This window comes from Rhincodon typus, chromosome 10, assembly GCF_021869965.1.
Source record: "Rhincodon typus isolate 14 chromosome 10, sRhiTyp1.1, whole genome shotgun sequence".
Lineage (NCBI taxonomy): Eukaryota > Metazoa > Chordata > Chondrichthyes > Orectolobiformes > Rhincodontidae > Rhincodon > Rhincodon typus.
The window spans coordinates 35,363,470-35,380,123 of record NC_063341.1 but is presented as its reverse complement, the minus strand read 5'-3'; the positions used below and the strand labels follow the sequence as shown (position 1 = coordinate 35,380,123).

General features: G+C 40.6%; 1 protein-coding gene across 2 annotated transcripts in view; it reads left to right on the top strand.

Moving 5' to 3' along the window:
• Positions 1-13,186: 13,186 nt before the first annotated feature.
• Positions 13,187-16,654, top strand: part of efcab14 (EF-hand calcium binding domain 14) — an 86,049-nt gene continuing 82,581 nt past the window's right edge. Inside the window, exon 1 of one of the 2 annotated variants that reach the window (XM_048601747.1) lies at positions 13,187-14,588. In XM_048601747.1, coding sequence (XP_048457704.1) covers positions 14,218-14,588 — 371 coding nt within the window. In that variant the 5' untranslated portion in view covers positions 13,187-14,217. The remainder of the gene's footprint in view (positions 14,589-16,654) is intronic. The other variant, XM_020513955.2, reaches the window with a different exon arrangement.

Below are 16,654 nucleotides of genomic sequence, written 5' to 3'. Positions count from 1 at the left end.
TGAAGAAATTTGACATTGCTCAGGCTGTTGAAACACATCTGTGCAAAGGTTTTTTTTTGAAAACTTTCATAAATTTTCAAATGAATTACATAAAAACAAGCTCTGGGGTTCAAATGTTTCCATCCTCTTTGTTTTGTGCCATCTGATGGCAGTTTATGGAATTACATCAAAGATTTCTAAATTCTCTATCACCACAGCAACGTAATAGTCAATAAACAATAAACGAATACATTCAGCAGCAAAGTGAATCAAACATTAGCAAAGGATCAGACTAACTAATGTAATTAGATACTCATCTTACTATGTATATCAGATCAGATGATTCTGACAGGCATGCTGAGTTTCTCCAGCAATTTCTGTCTTTGTTTCAAATCATAGGCTGGTTTCTATGACCAGTGTGGAAGGAATCCATTCAGCCCATCAAGCCCACGCAAGCTTTTTAATAGAAATAACCCGGTAAATGCTTTACTTTGGAATGTTTAACTATCAATCCAGAATTTCATTGCAATGCAAGCAACAACAGCAATTTAGAAAAGGGGTTGCTGAAGGCATGAGTTTGTATTCTGCAGCATATGTCACCGAAATAACATTCTGAGATTTGATAGTTGCACAGATCAGCTTTTGGCATTTTTGGAACTTAGCGTTCTTTCGTTCAGTTAAGTGAAACCTATCCGCTGTTCAACCTCACACAAATACAATGATAGGAATTGTTAAAGTTAAGAAATGCATTCACACAGGAATAAAGGAACTGCAACCAGTCAGATATATGCAGGAAAGATCCTTTTAGAGAATAAATAGTGCTTTTAAGTTGCAGATAACAGATTATTTGGTACAAATTACTTTGGGGCAAATACTTAATAAATATACACACAACCATTATTTTGAGAAATCAACAATTAATTTTAATTTTGAAAATTACTTTTAGGAATTGGCATTAATTGTAAATGAATCAATTGTTGGAGAAATGGATCAAAATAAATAAACTTTCTTGAATAACAAGAAATACTATTTCATGTGACCTGGCACACCTTGGTTTGGAAATGGCACGAACAGGAAGGCAGTTAACACATAGATGCCATGGCCAGGAACACAGGAGAGCTGAGGACCAAAAGGACAACAATATGAAGTGGAGCTGAAAGGTGGATGGTGACCTTATAGAGGTTTATAAAATCGTGAGAGCCGTGGATAGGGTGAGTAGCCAAGGGTAGGGGACCCCAAAACTGAAAGGCAGAGGTTTAAGGTGAGAGGGGAAAGATTCCAAAAGGGATCTGAGGGCAACTTTTTCACACAGAGGGCGGTGCGTGTATGGAATGAACTGCTAGAGGAAGTGGTGGAGGCTGGTACAATTACAACATTTAAAAGGCATCTGCACGTGTACATAAATAGGAAGGGTTTAGAGGGATATGGCCAAATGCTGGCAAATGGGACTAGATCAGTTTGGCACAGACGAGTTGGACTGAAGAGCCTATTTCCATGCTGTATAACTCTATGACTCTATAAATCTAACTGCGCCCGTTTTTCAAATTGAATTCAAATCCTCATTGTCCTTTTGTTGACTAGGAACACACTGCCTTTTAGCAATGCTTCTGAATTTTAATATTCTGTTTTGGAGTCAACTTATTTCCTGGCATTAAATAATACAGCCTTCTTTTCGGTTTATGATTTATCTATTTATCTTTTGTTGCCTGTCTCTGTTGCACCTAACATGATTCTACAGTTCCTAACTATCTACTAATAGCTCAAGCCAATGGGCATTCTTCTATATGCATATTTAAGATATTTGACTGCAGTCAAATATCTTGAGTCATACTTGTTTCAGTCCTCACCTGTCTTTTCCAGACAGTGTCATTATTTATCAATCAAGAGTAGGAACACTGGATGGCTTTTCCTCTTCTTAGTTTAGGGAAATTAAAAATAATCAGGACTAAGATAACCTTGGCCACACTTTTCCATTTGAAGGAAAATAACTTTTGGATCAATGTCCTGACATTGCTGGTTTTTTTTGGCTCCAATTTCAACCTGAGGCTATATTTGATGGTCCAATTTCAAAGCAAACTTTTTACACTTACTATATTCTGAGGAACTGTCATTTTTAATGTACAGAATTGATTTGATGTCTCTTAGCTTTCTTAGTGCTCCCTCCCAACAATCAGTGCCTTGTCTTTTAGTGGCAAATCACTTCATTCAGAACTTACAGGCTTACAGCAAGATGGTGGAGGAGTAGGGCTTCAGACCCCAGGGTTCATCTGCTCCATTCTTTTTTCTTTTCGTTTCTTTTCTTGCTTTTTCTTTTTCTCTTTAATTTTCCCTTTTGTTTTTGTTACCTCTGGTTGAAGAGCTCGGTCGTGGCGACAGCATCGGCAGTGAGTGAGCCCAGTGCAGACTCAAGTAGGCCCGGCGTGGATTCATGGTGGCAGTGTCAGAGGCGGGTTTGGGTTTCCCAGCAGCTTCTGCATTGATAAGGTGGTCCTAGCACCGATTCATGGCTGCTGCGGCGGACGTGAGTTTGGGTCCAGAACAAAACCTGGCAGCATTGGCGGCAGCTGCCTCAGTGAGGTGGGCCTGATGCTGACACATGGTGGTAGTGGAGTCAAGTTTGGGCCAGTGCTATACCTGGCGGCGTTGGTGGCGTCCACATTGGCGAAGTCCAGCTAGGATTCATAGTGGCAAGGGTGTCAGAGGAGAAAAGATGGCACCAAAGACTGGTGATTTTCATTCCAGGGATGGTGGTGTGGTAAGGGGAACTCATGCCCGGTTACTAGGCCCATGGCAGAGCACTTAACAAGGACTGTAAAGTTGAAAATTTTTCTTTATTTTTCCCTCTTCTGCCTTTACGTTCTATGATTTGGTTTATATTTCTGTGCTTTAAGACGGCCCTGGAGAGTGGTGACACTATACAACACTTTTCACTGTCAAATAACTCAGACAGAAAGCCAAACAACTTGTTATTATTGCTGCACTGAACAGTCAAGGGCTGTGGACATATTGTTTTATGGGTTTATGTCATGTCAATATCACACTGACATCCTGCGGCAGCAGTTTACACAGCAAACAAACTGCATCTGCTTCAACTAAACACCATGCATGAAAGTCTAAGAGGAACAGTCTTCTGTGGAGTGAAGATGGACTACAGTCAGTCAGTGGATGCCACCACTCTCATCGTCCAGTCCCAGTCCAGGATGTTGACCAGAATCAGGCAAGCATTTATTGTGATAAGGTGAAGGACACATGTCTTTCAGGGATTGGGTCACAGTCAGTCCTATAGGTCAACTGCAACTGGGGATTACAGTTGAGTCAATTGGAGAGCTGTGTAGACATCAGTTGGGGCTGGCCCATGCTCAGTTGTCCTAGGGATCTGGGCAGCAAGCATCAAGCATCAAGATGGGTTGTCAGGACAGTCTGTACAGTGTTGGAGAAAGTGGGAAACTCAAGTGTAGGGATTTTGGATTCAGGGGCACAGAGGGGATAATGACTGTGAAGTGTGGCAATTCCAAATATAAGAGTGGGATTTACTAAAGCATGGGAGGGTATGGAGTACTGAATGAAGGGGGTCGGGAAGTGTTATGTACCAGACCAAAAACAGAGAACACCAACTCTCACCACTCTCTGCCTTTGAGGTCAATAACCTTAAATCCAAACTGGAATTAGAAATTTTTATCCTGATAAGAGCCTCCAGTTTGTTATGTTCCAGACCAAACCCCCTCAAAATATATTAAGAAAATAGCCTAGACCCTAACTTTTTTCTCAATTTAGAGGTAATGTAAGGCATTGTGTTCCAGTTGCAATTTGATTGGTCAAACTACTCGACTTTAAGCAAAACACAGTTTATTTTTAGATTACAGTTAAAATACCAACCAAATAAAAATAAAAATAAAAATATTGTCATAACTGTAACTCCATCAAAATCCTTAACAAAATAAATATATAATTAACTCTACTAATTAACTGTTCCAATATAGTAACATCCCATAAACACACCCTTGACAAAGGCAGATTCTGTAGAATAGATTGTTTCACATTCAATTCTCGTAGCAGGAAGCGAACTGCAGCTTTTAGCTGTAACAGAGAGAGGAATAAGAGCTTCTACATCCAGCTTTAAGACCATAGCAACTGCTGAAAGATAAAGGTAAAACTCCTGGTTCTGTGGGAGCTTGACTGCACCCATTCAGGATGCTTCTGTTATCCCAACTTTAATTAAAAAAACCCAAGGCCTCACAAGCTGTTTACTGGATTTGAGCAGGTCGCGGGTCTCCTCTGTCTCAACCTTTCTTCATAAAAGAAGCTAGGACAGAATACACGTCTTAAAGCTATAGTATCGTCACAGGAGAGCGAGTGAGAGTTCACAACTCACCAGCTTGCTTCAATGAGAGGAACAGCGGATAGTAATACTGAGCATGGCAATGCAGAGGCCGGGGCTGAAGGCAAAATTAGGGGATACTGATTGTCAAATAAAAGGATTGATGAGATTGGTGTTTATAAGACAGCCTCACAAAAAAGTACATGAAGGTTGTTTGCTGAGGAGAATACTGACTTTCAGGCAGAGCCTGCAACTCACCAGAACACAACCTAGATGGTGTACTATTTTCAACTAAACATCAGGTATGCAATAATGATGAAAAATGATTGCCAGCCCATAGAAGGGGCAGAGTAAATTTGTTACGTTTCGTCTGTGGGGGTACGGTGGACTTGTTGGTGATGTGAGACCTTTCAAGGGGAAATTAACCAGGCATTCATAGATTCGATAATGGCACATATGTGCTATGAAATTACTCTTATAAAAGCAAAATACTACAGATGCTGAAAATCTGAAATAAAAACAGAAAATGCTGGAGAAACCCAGCCAGTTTGGCAACATCAGTAAAGAGGGAAACATTGTTTTTTTAGAGTTTTCAGTCCGGTAGGGTTTCCAGGTCCCTGCCCACAAATTGGGGTTTTAATTTTGTCTTCTCTGCTTAAGTGAAAACAGGGGATGACTGGTAGAAGGGCCATTAACATGATACAATTTTACAAAAGATTACAAGACATACAGAACAGCTGGACAAGATGGGACTGAACCAGGTAGAAGTGAAAATGTGAAAAGTGATAATTGAAGAAAAGAGGTTTAACATGCAGATTTTCAATTATTAATGTAAAAAGTGTTAATTTATTGTTTTGAAGATTGTCAAATAAGAGCACTGTATCTCATTCATCAATTAGTGCTTATTCTGATCATAGCACCAATTCAAATTAAAGCACTGTAGTTGTTGTGAAAGCCTTTTTTGTCAGTGATTATCACGCATAGTAATGAATGGGACTGATTAGCTGTTCAGACAAATGATGAATTAGCTATTATATTGAAAATAATATTATGATTTTTGAAGATGAATTGTTTATATTTGTGAAAGGTCACAAATTAAAATTAGATTTTTTAAAATTTACCCCGAGTTCTGTTTAAAATTGCAATCTAAAGTGAATAAGCTTTACAAACTTAAAGGTAAAAAAATTTCCCACTGCTTTTAAAGAAATTGCTCAGGATCTGAAAAGATCCTGCTTGAAATGTTGACCAATCTTTTTCCTTCAGGTGCTGAATGACCTCTTGTACATGTCCAGCATTTTCTATTGCCATCATTTGATGTTTTCCTCCTTTTCATTACACTATAATTAACTAGCAGTTTTGAGCACTTAAAGCAAATAAATAATGAAACAAAAACAGAAATTTCTAGAAGAAGTCAGCAGGTCAACTCCAGTTCTTAAGAAGGGTCAGTGGAACTGAAACATTAACTCCAGACCTGCTGACTTTTTCCAGCAAATTCCATTTCTGTTTCTGATTTCCAACATCTGCAGTTCTTTTGATTTTTAAAAAATAATTGATGAAATCATTCCTAAATAACAACATATCTGTAAGTATCAATTGAGAATGCATCCAATGCTTCTCATAGCTAATAAAAATCTATAAAACAATTGACAAATTATTCCAAAGGTTATAAACCCTGCTCAGTTTCTATATACATCTTGGACTTTGAGTTAATCAGGATGCACGTGCAGGATGTTGGGTGTGCTCCTATCATTCCTGTATGCATTCGAACACTTTGACAGAAAATTGTTTTGAATAGTGAAAGACAGAGGAAATATTTACAGGGTTGGACTGCTCAAGCTGATCTCGCTTTGTTTGTCAGCTGCTTGCACAAGCCTCCATGGCAGCCTTCACTTCACTAACTTGCTTGCCACAGCAGTGGCCCCTGATAACTCACCGTGACTTTCAGTGAACAGTCCCCCGGGACTGACCATGGCCCAGTTCCCATCCCTCACTAATGAGTGAACAGATCCCCAGTTGATCTCTGTGCGGTTCTGTGGCTGACATACCACTAATTCCTGGTCTAATTGCACTGGATCTGCAGTACTGACGATGGTCCACTTTTTGGGCTGCAATGATATGGATCCTCTGACCCTGAATGCTCAAAATGGCTGATTAACTATGTTTAAACACCTGGACTGAGATTGGACAATGCTCAGACTAGCTGTGATGACACGCCCAAACTGAAGGACAGTTCCTCCTTAACTTGCCTGAGAACTACTTCCCATAGACTTTGTGACATAGCCATTTTGTTGAAGCACAGTCAGTGCGTTTGCCACGTAAACTTATGGCACATGCAGTAGACAGCACAGTCTTGTACAGCAACCTGTCCACTCCCTTGACTGTGCATATGCCAACCTCCGTGAACAAAGAATGTAGGCAGTCACTACTCATGGAGCGTGCCCTGAAGTGCTGGGGAATGCTGTCCAAGATGGAGGCTTGGAGGAGATGTTGCTCAGGGAAATTGTTCAGTGAATTGCAGCCACCAGAAACCTGCTGAGACTTTCATGTCAGGAATTGTCACAGTCTGATTTCTCTCTCTTACAAATGAAGTGAGATTATTTAACAGTGAGATGTTCATACATGCAAGTTGGCCCCTCGGAACTCACTAGCAAGATTGCCATTTAAACCTCTGATAGAAAATTTGAGTTTTTTTTGACATCAGGAATTTCATTTTTCCAATCTTGCCATATTTTCCCAACTGATTCACACACATAAAAATAGCACATAAATTACATAAGGTCCTGACAGGCTAGATACTTAGATGATATTTTCACTGGCTGGAAAGTCAGGAACTAAGGGTCATAGTCTCAGAATAAGGGATCGGCCAATTAGGACGGAGATGAAAACAAGTTGAATCACAAAAGCTTGTGAGTCTTTGATAGTCTCTACCTGTAAGAACTATGGATCCTCAGTCACTGACTATGTTGAAGAGAAGGATCAATAGATTAATGGTTATGATAGGAATCAAGGTATCATGCTGGCAGTGGAACTGAAGTAGAAATGAGGATTTTAATGTATGATGAAGCAGGCTCAAACAGCTCTACAGCCTATTTCTGGTTGTATTTCTCATGTTCCTATTTAGAAATGTACGTGTTCATCTATAAAATTAGAGGGAAGATACATAGAAGAATGAAACAACAAAAAAGGTCAAATGGAAAATACAGGACGAAGCATGAATGCATGCAAAAATCCATTGAAGGACTGAAAGGAAAATGGCAAGCTGCCATACTTCCGAACAGTAAGTTTAACATAACAGTTCAGTAATTGTTGACACAATCAGTACAGTAGACACTTTCTGCCTGTCCACCTTCTTTGAAGATCGATAGGTAATTCATGATCAAGCTCTACTTCGCCATATTAGCACTCCGAATGCTGTCTATAAATACAGAAACTGAGAAAGGAGCTCCTTTGTTCTATAGAAACAACAATCAGGTTAGTTATTCCTGAACTTCATGAAAACAGCGTGCACATTTCACTGATGTGTTCTTGTTCTTGTGTTGCAGCAGCTGTGGAGAGATAATAGAGAGAAGAAGACGTGTGGGAATAGTACCAAAAATATGATAGGATGCGAGAGTAAAGTCAAAGACAGAATATGTAAAGAGGCATCACTAGAAAAATTATTGCAATGGGAGATACAGAATGCATGCCACAGGGGAAATGGATGGTGAGTATATGACCACGAAGATGGAGACGAAGAAAGAACTGTAAGGAAGGCAAGTGGAGAAAATGGATGGTAATGAAGATGGGAAGTAAAGGGGCAGAAATTTGAATTAGCACTTGTCTGATAAAGTAGAAAAATGTCCCAAGACACCTCGTAAAGGTAACCAGCAGACAATAAAGGTTACTGAGCCGAAGATACTCACTTTATCTCTATGTCTATGACCGAAACTAAAATGACATAACAAAAGCTTCTTTGCAGTGTCTGGAGCTGCAAATTCAGTCCCTTTTTAATAAACTGCAGACTTCAAAACTTCACATGCGTAAGATGTCGTCTTGAATGAAAAAATGTTTCACATAAAATCATGAACTTTAACAGAGGTAAATTGAAACTATTCTCTATGGTAGGAGAAATAAAAACATCACTTGCAGTTTAGAAAGTAGGAAACTGCTGGGCAAAGAAATTGAAGGACATAGGTAAATAATTTTGAGAAGTATCATCACAGGTCAGTTCTTAAAAAGTTCAGTAAATTGGGGGATTTATTTCTAGGAATTTTGAATTTAAAGGTTGGGGAACAGTGTTAAATGTAAATAGTCTCTCGTCAGACTGCACTCTGGTTTCCATACCATATAATGGTCAGGGTATGTGCTGGAGAGAGTGAAATAAAAACACTTTATACCTGAGCTGAGCCATTATATATAACCAGAAGGATTGACCAGAGTGGGTCAATATTTCTATAGGAGACAGAAAACGTAGAATTGAGACCTGATAGACATTTTTAAAATTATGGATGGGTTGGAAATGGTGGATGTAGAATGTTCCAACATGTGGAAGAATCCTAAACCAGAGAGCATAAATAGACATTATTTTGAATGGTTAGAACATAGAATTTGTTTTTTTAGCAAGAGACTGAGACAAGTAGCTTAGATGCTCTCAAAAGGAATAGGACAAGTATATGATAGAGTAGAAAGATATGCTGAAAAATTAAGATGCAGTAGATGGATTGGGGGAGGCCCGTTTTGAACAGAACTACTAGCAGAGAATAGATCGGCCAAATAGTCAAATCCTATGCAGTACATTCAAAATGATGTTTTGTATATTCATGAATTCCCTGTATAAATAAGAGGTAATACTTAAAGATGTAAATTGCCTAACATAAATACTCAGGAATTCATGTTACCAGCGTATTGAGAGAAACTTGGCAGGAGATCTTATTGAGAAGCAGGAGTTATAAATAGTTCTTAGAGCTAAAGAGATCAAAGCATGTGGGGGGAAAGAGGAACTGGGTACTAGGTTGGATGATCATAATGAACAGTGGAGTAGGCTCAAAGGGCTAAATGGCCTAGCCCTGCTCCTATTTCCTGTATTTCTGTGTTTTTTTAAGGAGATCTGTGATGTAATCACAATGGTCAGAACAGAGTCTGGGGAGACACCAGGCTAATGATGTATCAATATGCAGATAGCATATTCAATCTGACACGAGCAACTACAGACCCATTTTCTTATTTCTACTCTATATAAGTTAATGGAATTAAATATTGCCATGAATAAACTTCAGGATTATCTATTCAACCCCCAAGTCCCTTTGCACTTAAGATTTCTGAATTTTCGCCCCATTTAGAAAATAGTCTATGCCTCTATTCTTCCTACCAAAGTGCATGACTTCACACTTTTCCATGTTGTATTCCATTCTGCCACTTTTTTGCCAACTCTCCTAACCTGTTTAAATTAGTTAGCGACAATCAAAATTGATGCAGAAGAGGAATAAAACTGCTTGACAAACCTGAGTGGATGCCCCAGGGTTCAATGCTGGCAGCAGTACTGGTTTCTAATTTTAAATACATGATGTCAATGCAGAACATCAATACGTACTCTAAAATTTGCTGCTAATGTCAAATTAGGAAAGTGGAACCATATGAAACAGGCCAGAAATTAGCTACTAAATCAGAAAAATTTCCAAGTGACCAACGCAATGGCAGATTAAATTTAATGCAGAAATGGACAATGAGAATTTCATGATTAGTAAAGCTTCATGAAAATGGAAGGAGACTGATGAACATATTTTATGAATGCAGAGCAGTAATCAACAAAGTAAATAGGTAATTGACATACATGGTAAAATCAAAAGATTATAAATAAGACAAGGAGTATGTGATGAAACTTATAATGTCCTCGTCAGATATGCACCTTGAATAGACCATAAGACATAGGAGCAGAAATTAGGCTATTTGGCCCATCGAGACTGCTTTGCCATTTAATCATGGCTTATAAGTTTCTCAACCCCATTCCCCTGCGTTCTCCCCATAACCTTTGATCCCCTTGATAATCAAGAACCTTTCTACCTCTGTCTTAAATATACCCAATGAACGGGCCTCCATAGCCTTCTGTGGCAATGAATTCCATAGATTCACTAGTCTCTGGCGGATGAAGAAGTTTCTCCTCATCACTCTCCTAAAGGGTTTTCCCTTTATTATAAGGTTGTGTCCTCTCGTCCTAGTCTCTCCTGCTAATGGAAACATCTTCCCAATGTCCACTCTGTTCAGGCCATCCAGTATTCTGTAAGTTTCAATTAGATCCCCCTCAACCTTCTAAATTCCATTGAGTATAGACCGAGAGTCTTCAAACATTCCTCATATCTTAAGCCTTTCGTTCCTGGGATTATTCTCATGAACCTCCTCTAGACCTGTTCCAGGGCCAGTACCTCCTTCCTGAGATATGGGGGCCAAAATTGCTCACAATACTCTAAATGTGGTCTGACAAGAGCCTTATAAAGCCTCAGAAGTACATCCCTGCATTTATATTCTGTAAAACTAAATGCCAATAAATGCTGAAATAAATGCCAACATTGTATTTGCCTTCCTAACTACAGAATCAACCTGTAAGTTTACCTTAAGAGAATGCTGGACTAGGACTCCCAAGTCCCTTTGCACCTAAGATTTCTGAATTTTCTCCCCATTTAAAAAATAGTCTATGCTCTATTCTTCTTACCAAAGTGCATGACCTCACACCTTTCTACGTTACGTTCCATTTGCCACTGTGAAGACTGATACAAAGTACTTGTTCAGCTCCTCTGCCATTTCTTTGTTCTCCATCACTACTTCTCTAGCATCATTTTCCAGCAGCCCAATGTACACTTTTGCCTCTCTTTTGTCCTTTATATAACTAAAGAAACTCTCGCAATCTTCTTTTTCTTACTGGTTAGCTTACCCTCATATTTAATCTTCTCCCTCCTTATTTCTTTCTTAGTTGTCCTCTGTTGGTCTTTGTAGGCTTCACAATCCTCTGGCTCCCCACTGCCTTTCACCATATTACATGCTTTCTTTTTTACTTTTATGCTGTCCCTGACTTCCCTAGTCAGCCATGGTTGCCTCATCATCTCTTTAGTATGCTTCTTTTTCCGAGGGATGAATTTTTGCTGTGCCTCCCAAATTACTTCCCGAAACTCATGCCATTGCTGTTCCAATGTCTTTCCAGTTAGGCTCCTCTCCCAGTCAATTCTGGTCAGCTTTTCTCTCTTGCTTCAGTAGTTGCCTTTATTCAACTGTAATGCCGTTACATCTAATTCCACCTTCTCCCTCTCAAATTGAGTAAATTCAATCATGTTATGGGCACTGCCTCCTAAGGGTTCCTTCACCTTAAGCTCCCTTATCAAGTCTGCCTCGTTGCACAACACTAAATCAAGAATTGCCTGTTCCCTAGTGGGCTCCACCACAAGCTGCTCCAAAAAAATCATCTTGTAGACATTCCACAAATTCCCTTTCTTAGGATCCACTACCAACCTGATTTTCCCTGTCCACCTGCATATTGAAATTCTCCACGATCGCTGTAATCTTACCTTTCTTACATGACTTTTCTATCTCCTGGTGTATCTTGTAGCCCACATACCAACTACTGTTTGGAAGCTTGTACATAATTCCCATTATGGTTTTTTCACTTTGCGGTTCCTCAATTCTACGCACACAGATTCTACATCATCTGACCCTACATTGTTTCTTACTATTGATTTAATTTTATTGCTTACTAATAAGGCAACCCACCCCCCTGCTCACTTCCTGCCTTTTGATAGGATGCATATCTTCGGATATTTAGCTCCCAGTCTTGATCCCCTTGGAGTTACACATCCATGATGCCCACCACATCATACCTGCCAATTTCGATCTACTCCACAAGCTCATTTGCCTTTTTTCGCATACTGTGTGCATTCAGATACAACGCCTACAGTCCTGTATTTACTGTCCCTCTTCTCATTGTATACTGCATCTAGTTCTGCCCCACATGAAATTTGAACTGTTCGTCACCAGAAGCTTGCACGACTGAGGTCCTAAGTTGATTCCCAGTGGTCAGGGGCCTGCATAATGAGGAACCACTGGAAATATGGAGATACGGAAGATTCCAAAGCTTCTCAGAATTGTCCCCTGAGTTTGGAAAATGAAAATGGTTAAGAAAATGGTAAGAGAAAAGTCAGAAAATCATAAAACAGTTAGACTCACATTTATTGAGGAGAAATTATGAAAATTTACAAGTAAGGATAAAATGATGGAGAACTTAGAGAGTTTGGAGCCAATTAGAAAGATGCAATATATGTTTGCAGAGGTATGTAATCGCGAACAAAAATTTTTAAATTTTTTGCTTAAGAGATTATTAGCTAAAATTAGAACTCATGAAATATAATTCAGATTATTGACTTGGTTAGGAAATTGGTTCAGTGTCAGAATCGTCAGAGTCAGGTTACAGACAGTTAACTTGAATAGGGTGGAACTGATTAGTAGTACCCCACAAGAACCTCTGGTAGACTCTGAACGGTTCACTATATATTGATGGCCCGGTCAAACAATATCCCTCATTGTTCATTATGCTTACAGCTTCCAACAGAATATTTGCTGGCTTCTGAGAGACAACTTGCTAACAGGGATTTTTAGCAATCTGAGGTGTTTGTGAGCCAGGTAATTAATAGAATTGAAGAACTGCCATTGAGACATAGAGAGACTAAACCAGGCAGCGTGAATTAAAGTATTCAATTCAATGTAAATACTGCACAGACAGTGAAATAAAGGGAAATAAATATGGTAAAGAGACAAAAACGTAAAACAGTGCATGATTTAAAATCATCAACAATAATTGAAACCTGAAGAATTGACACTCCACTCTTTAAAAAAATAGATTTTCAGCATCATAGAAGTCACTTGTTGGTAATTGAAACTAATTGGATTTTTAATTATTTACTTTCACGTGAAGATGCCAGTTCCAGCATTTTCTGCTATGTTTAGTGGGTAACTAACGTGTTCATCAACAGCAAGTTCACATATCTAAATGTTCAGTCTCAACAAATCCCCAGCATAATTTGGTTTGTGGACGTGCTGTCAAGCAACCTGATTGATTGGTATCCCATCCACCAGCCTTCACCCTGACAAGTAGTGGCAGATGTGTATACTATCTGCAGATGGACAGTAGAACCTCAATAAGAGATAGTAGGAACTGCAGATGCTGGAGAATCTGAGATAACAAGGTGTAGAGCTGGATGAACACAGCAGGCCAAGCGGCATCAGAGGAGCAGGAGAAGCCGTGTCGATTCCATTGGGAAAAGTGGAGAAACAACTGACAGCAACATGCAGATTTCCGCATTTAGGTGCATGCCAGAAATTGGTGAAAACAACGACACTTGACAACATCAAATTGCATACAATCAAAACATGTTTATCAGACATGTTATGATAAACCTTTGGAGCAAGTGGGACGTGAGCCCAGAACTCCTTGTCCAGAGATAGGGGCATTATTACTGCACCACCAGGTTGTAAAGACGTTCTGAAGAAAGGTCACTGGACACGAAACGTCAATTCTGGTTTCTCTCCAGAGATGCTGCAGACCTTTTGAGTGTAACAGCGATTTCTGTTTTTGTTTCTGATTTCCAGCATCCACAGTTCTTTCAATTTCTTTGGTTTGTTGTAAAGACACCAGGGAGCTTATATATTACGATACATGCACACGGCACGGCATGGCGCAGCCGCAGTAACTGACCATGGTTGACGGACCCGGCACAGCACAGCCGCACTAACTGACCATGGATGACGGATCCGGCACAGCGCAGCCGCACTAACTGACCATGGATGACGGATCCGGCATAGCGCAGCCGTTGAAGCCTCTCTCCCTCCGCTCACGTATTCTGTCCTGCGTCACAAGGTCACTGAGGTTGGACGTTTCTCGAGAGCGCCTTTCGTATTGACCAATGAGGAGGCGGCTTGTGACGAGGTGGAGTTTGGTTGCTGTTGCTGGTGGTGGGGTCGGGTGCTGGTTTTTGCCCGGAATTCCGGCCTCATCCTCTCGGTTTATATGTTGGCCCACAAACCTATGCAAACTGGAGAGCAAACACGGGCAGCTCGATGTTCAGTATAAGGCGGCGACGCCGCAGAAGAAGATGAAGAAGCGGAAGGAGCTGAATGCCCTTATCGGTCTCACCGGCGACGGCAAGAAGAAGAAGTCGAAGAAAGGCTCCGGGCACCAGCTCCTGCTGCGGACCGAGGCCACGGCCTCCGATTCCGAATCCACCTCCGAGTTTGACGAGTTCGCGCAGCCGGCTCCCGGCTCCCTGTTTACAAAGTAAGAGAGAGCGCCGAGGAGCCGGGACCCTTTAAAGTACAGTAAATGGTGTTCTGCCTGCGTGCGAAAAGCAAAAGTGTTTGGCAAACTTCAGTTAGTGTTGGAGGAGGAAAAGAGCACCGTGCAGTTTTATAGCGTGCAGCTGAGGTGAGGCTACAGTAGGATGTCACAGTGACCTGCCTTTGGCAAGTTTGGTTCACCAACCATTCTTCATGAACGTCGTGCTTTGTTAACACTTTTCCAAAAAAAAAATCGCTTGTTTCAACTAACCTGTTGGTAGTTGCAAATATTTTGTTGGTAATAACAAACAAGGTCTTTTTTTAAAGTTTGAAATAAAAGAAAAACCAACTGTAGATGCTGGAAATCAGAAACAAGTACAGAAATTGCTGGAAAAAAAACTCAGCAAGTTTGGCAGCATCTGTGGAGACAAATCAGTTAATGTTTCAGGTCCAGTGACCCTCTTTCAGAACTCAGTTCAGCTCTAAACTAGGGTTGCTGGATCTGAAACATTAACTCTGATTTCTCTGTACAGATACTGCAAGACCTACTGAGTTTTTCTAGCAATTTCTTTATTTGTCTCTGTCAGGTCCACCACATTCCTTGGTCTCAGACGATTCGGATAGTTAGAGAAATGGGGACAGTTACTTGAGAATGAAGATGAAATGGTGCAGAGAAGTGACTGTTTGTTTTCCTTTGGTTTTAGATGAGTGGCAGAACTGAAATAAAATGGGAAAAAGTAGTTATACTGGACTCATGTAGCAAAGGCACTGTTTCTGATATGTATGGAGTCTGGCCACAAGGGTGGCCAATGGTTCACTGGTTAGCACTGCTGCCTCTCAGGACCTGGGTTCCATTCCACTCAGGTTTGTGTGGAGTTTGCACATTCTCCCTGTGTCTGTGTGAGTTTCTGCCGGGTGCTGCAGTTTCTTCCAACAGTCCACAGATGTGCAGGTTAGGTGGATTGGCCATGCTAAGTTACCCGTAGTGTCCGGTGGTGTGTAAGTTAGGTGTATTAAACATGGTAAATGCAGGGTTATAGGGAAAGGGTGTGGGAAGCGGTGTTGGGTTTGGTCGAGATGCTCTTTGGAGGGGATGGTGTGGACTTGTTGGGCCAAATGGCCAGTTTCCACACTGTAGGGATTCTGTAAATAAATATTTTTGAATATGGATGTTGTGTTAGACTGCTTTACCTGTAAATATGTTTGTCCCGGAAGTTTGTTATTGGCTACTCAATTGGGTAAAACATATTTGCCTAGAAAGACGTGCATTAAATACAGTTTTTATAGTATCTATAAAGAAGTCAGCCAAGTTGACCTCAGAATGAGTTCTGGGGCAGTTAACCTGGTCCAATCAGGAGCCCTGGCTGACAGATACAAACAGGAGTGTCAAAGGTTCTGCAGTTCCTACTATCTCTGATTCGAGCCTCTCTGCTCCTATGATGCTGCTTGGCCTGCTGTGTTCATCCAGCCTTGCACCTTGTTGTCTCGGATTCTCCAGCATCTGCAGTTCCTACTATCTCTGTGTCAAAGGTTCTGTTCATTTTTGAGAGCTGGCTCTAGGGAAGCCAGACCAGTGTCAGTGACTAAGTATGTGTAAACGAAGGGTGACTTGGTGACAGGATACAGCCTCTGGAGTATTTCAATGGTGATGAGAGAAAAAAGATCTGCTTCTGAAGAAATTTGCTCTCAACAGTTGTTTGAATTGAGGTAAGCATTTCTGGCATCATACCATTATTTGGGAAGCTTGACCCACTCGATCCTGATGTATGTGGAAAGAGTGCATTATTTTTTCCAGGCAAATGACATCGGGCAGACAAAAAGCAGTGAGTAATTCTTCTGACAGCTTTTGGACCTGCAGCTTCTTAAAGTAACACGGTGTAGAGCTGGATGAACACAGCAGGCTAAACAGCACCAGAGGAGCAGGAAAGCTGACGTTTCGGGTCGAGACCTTTCTTCAGAAATGGGGGAGGGGAAGGGGATTCTGAAATAAATAGGGAGAGGGGGGAGGCGGGTAGAAGATGGAGAAAGGAGAAGATAGGTGGAGAGGAGACAGACAGGTCAAAGAGG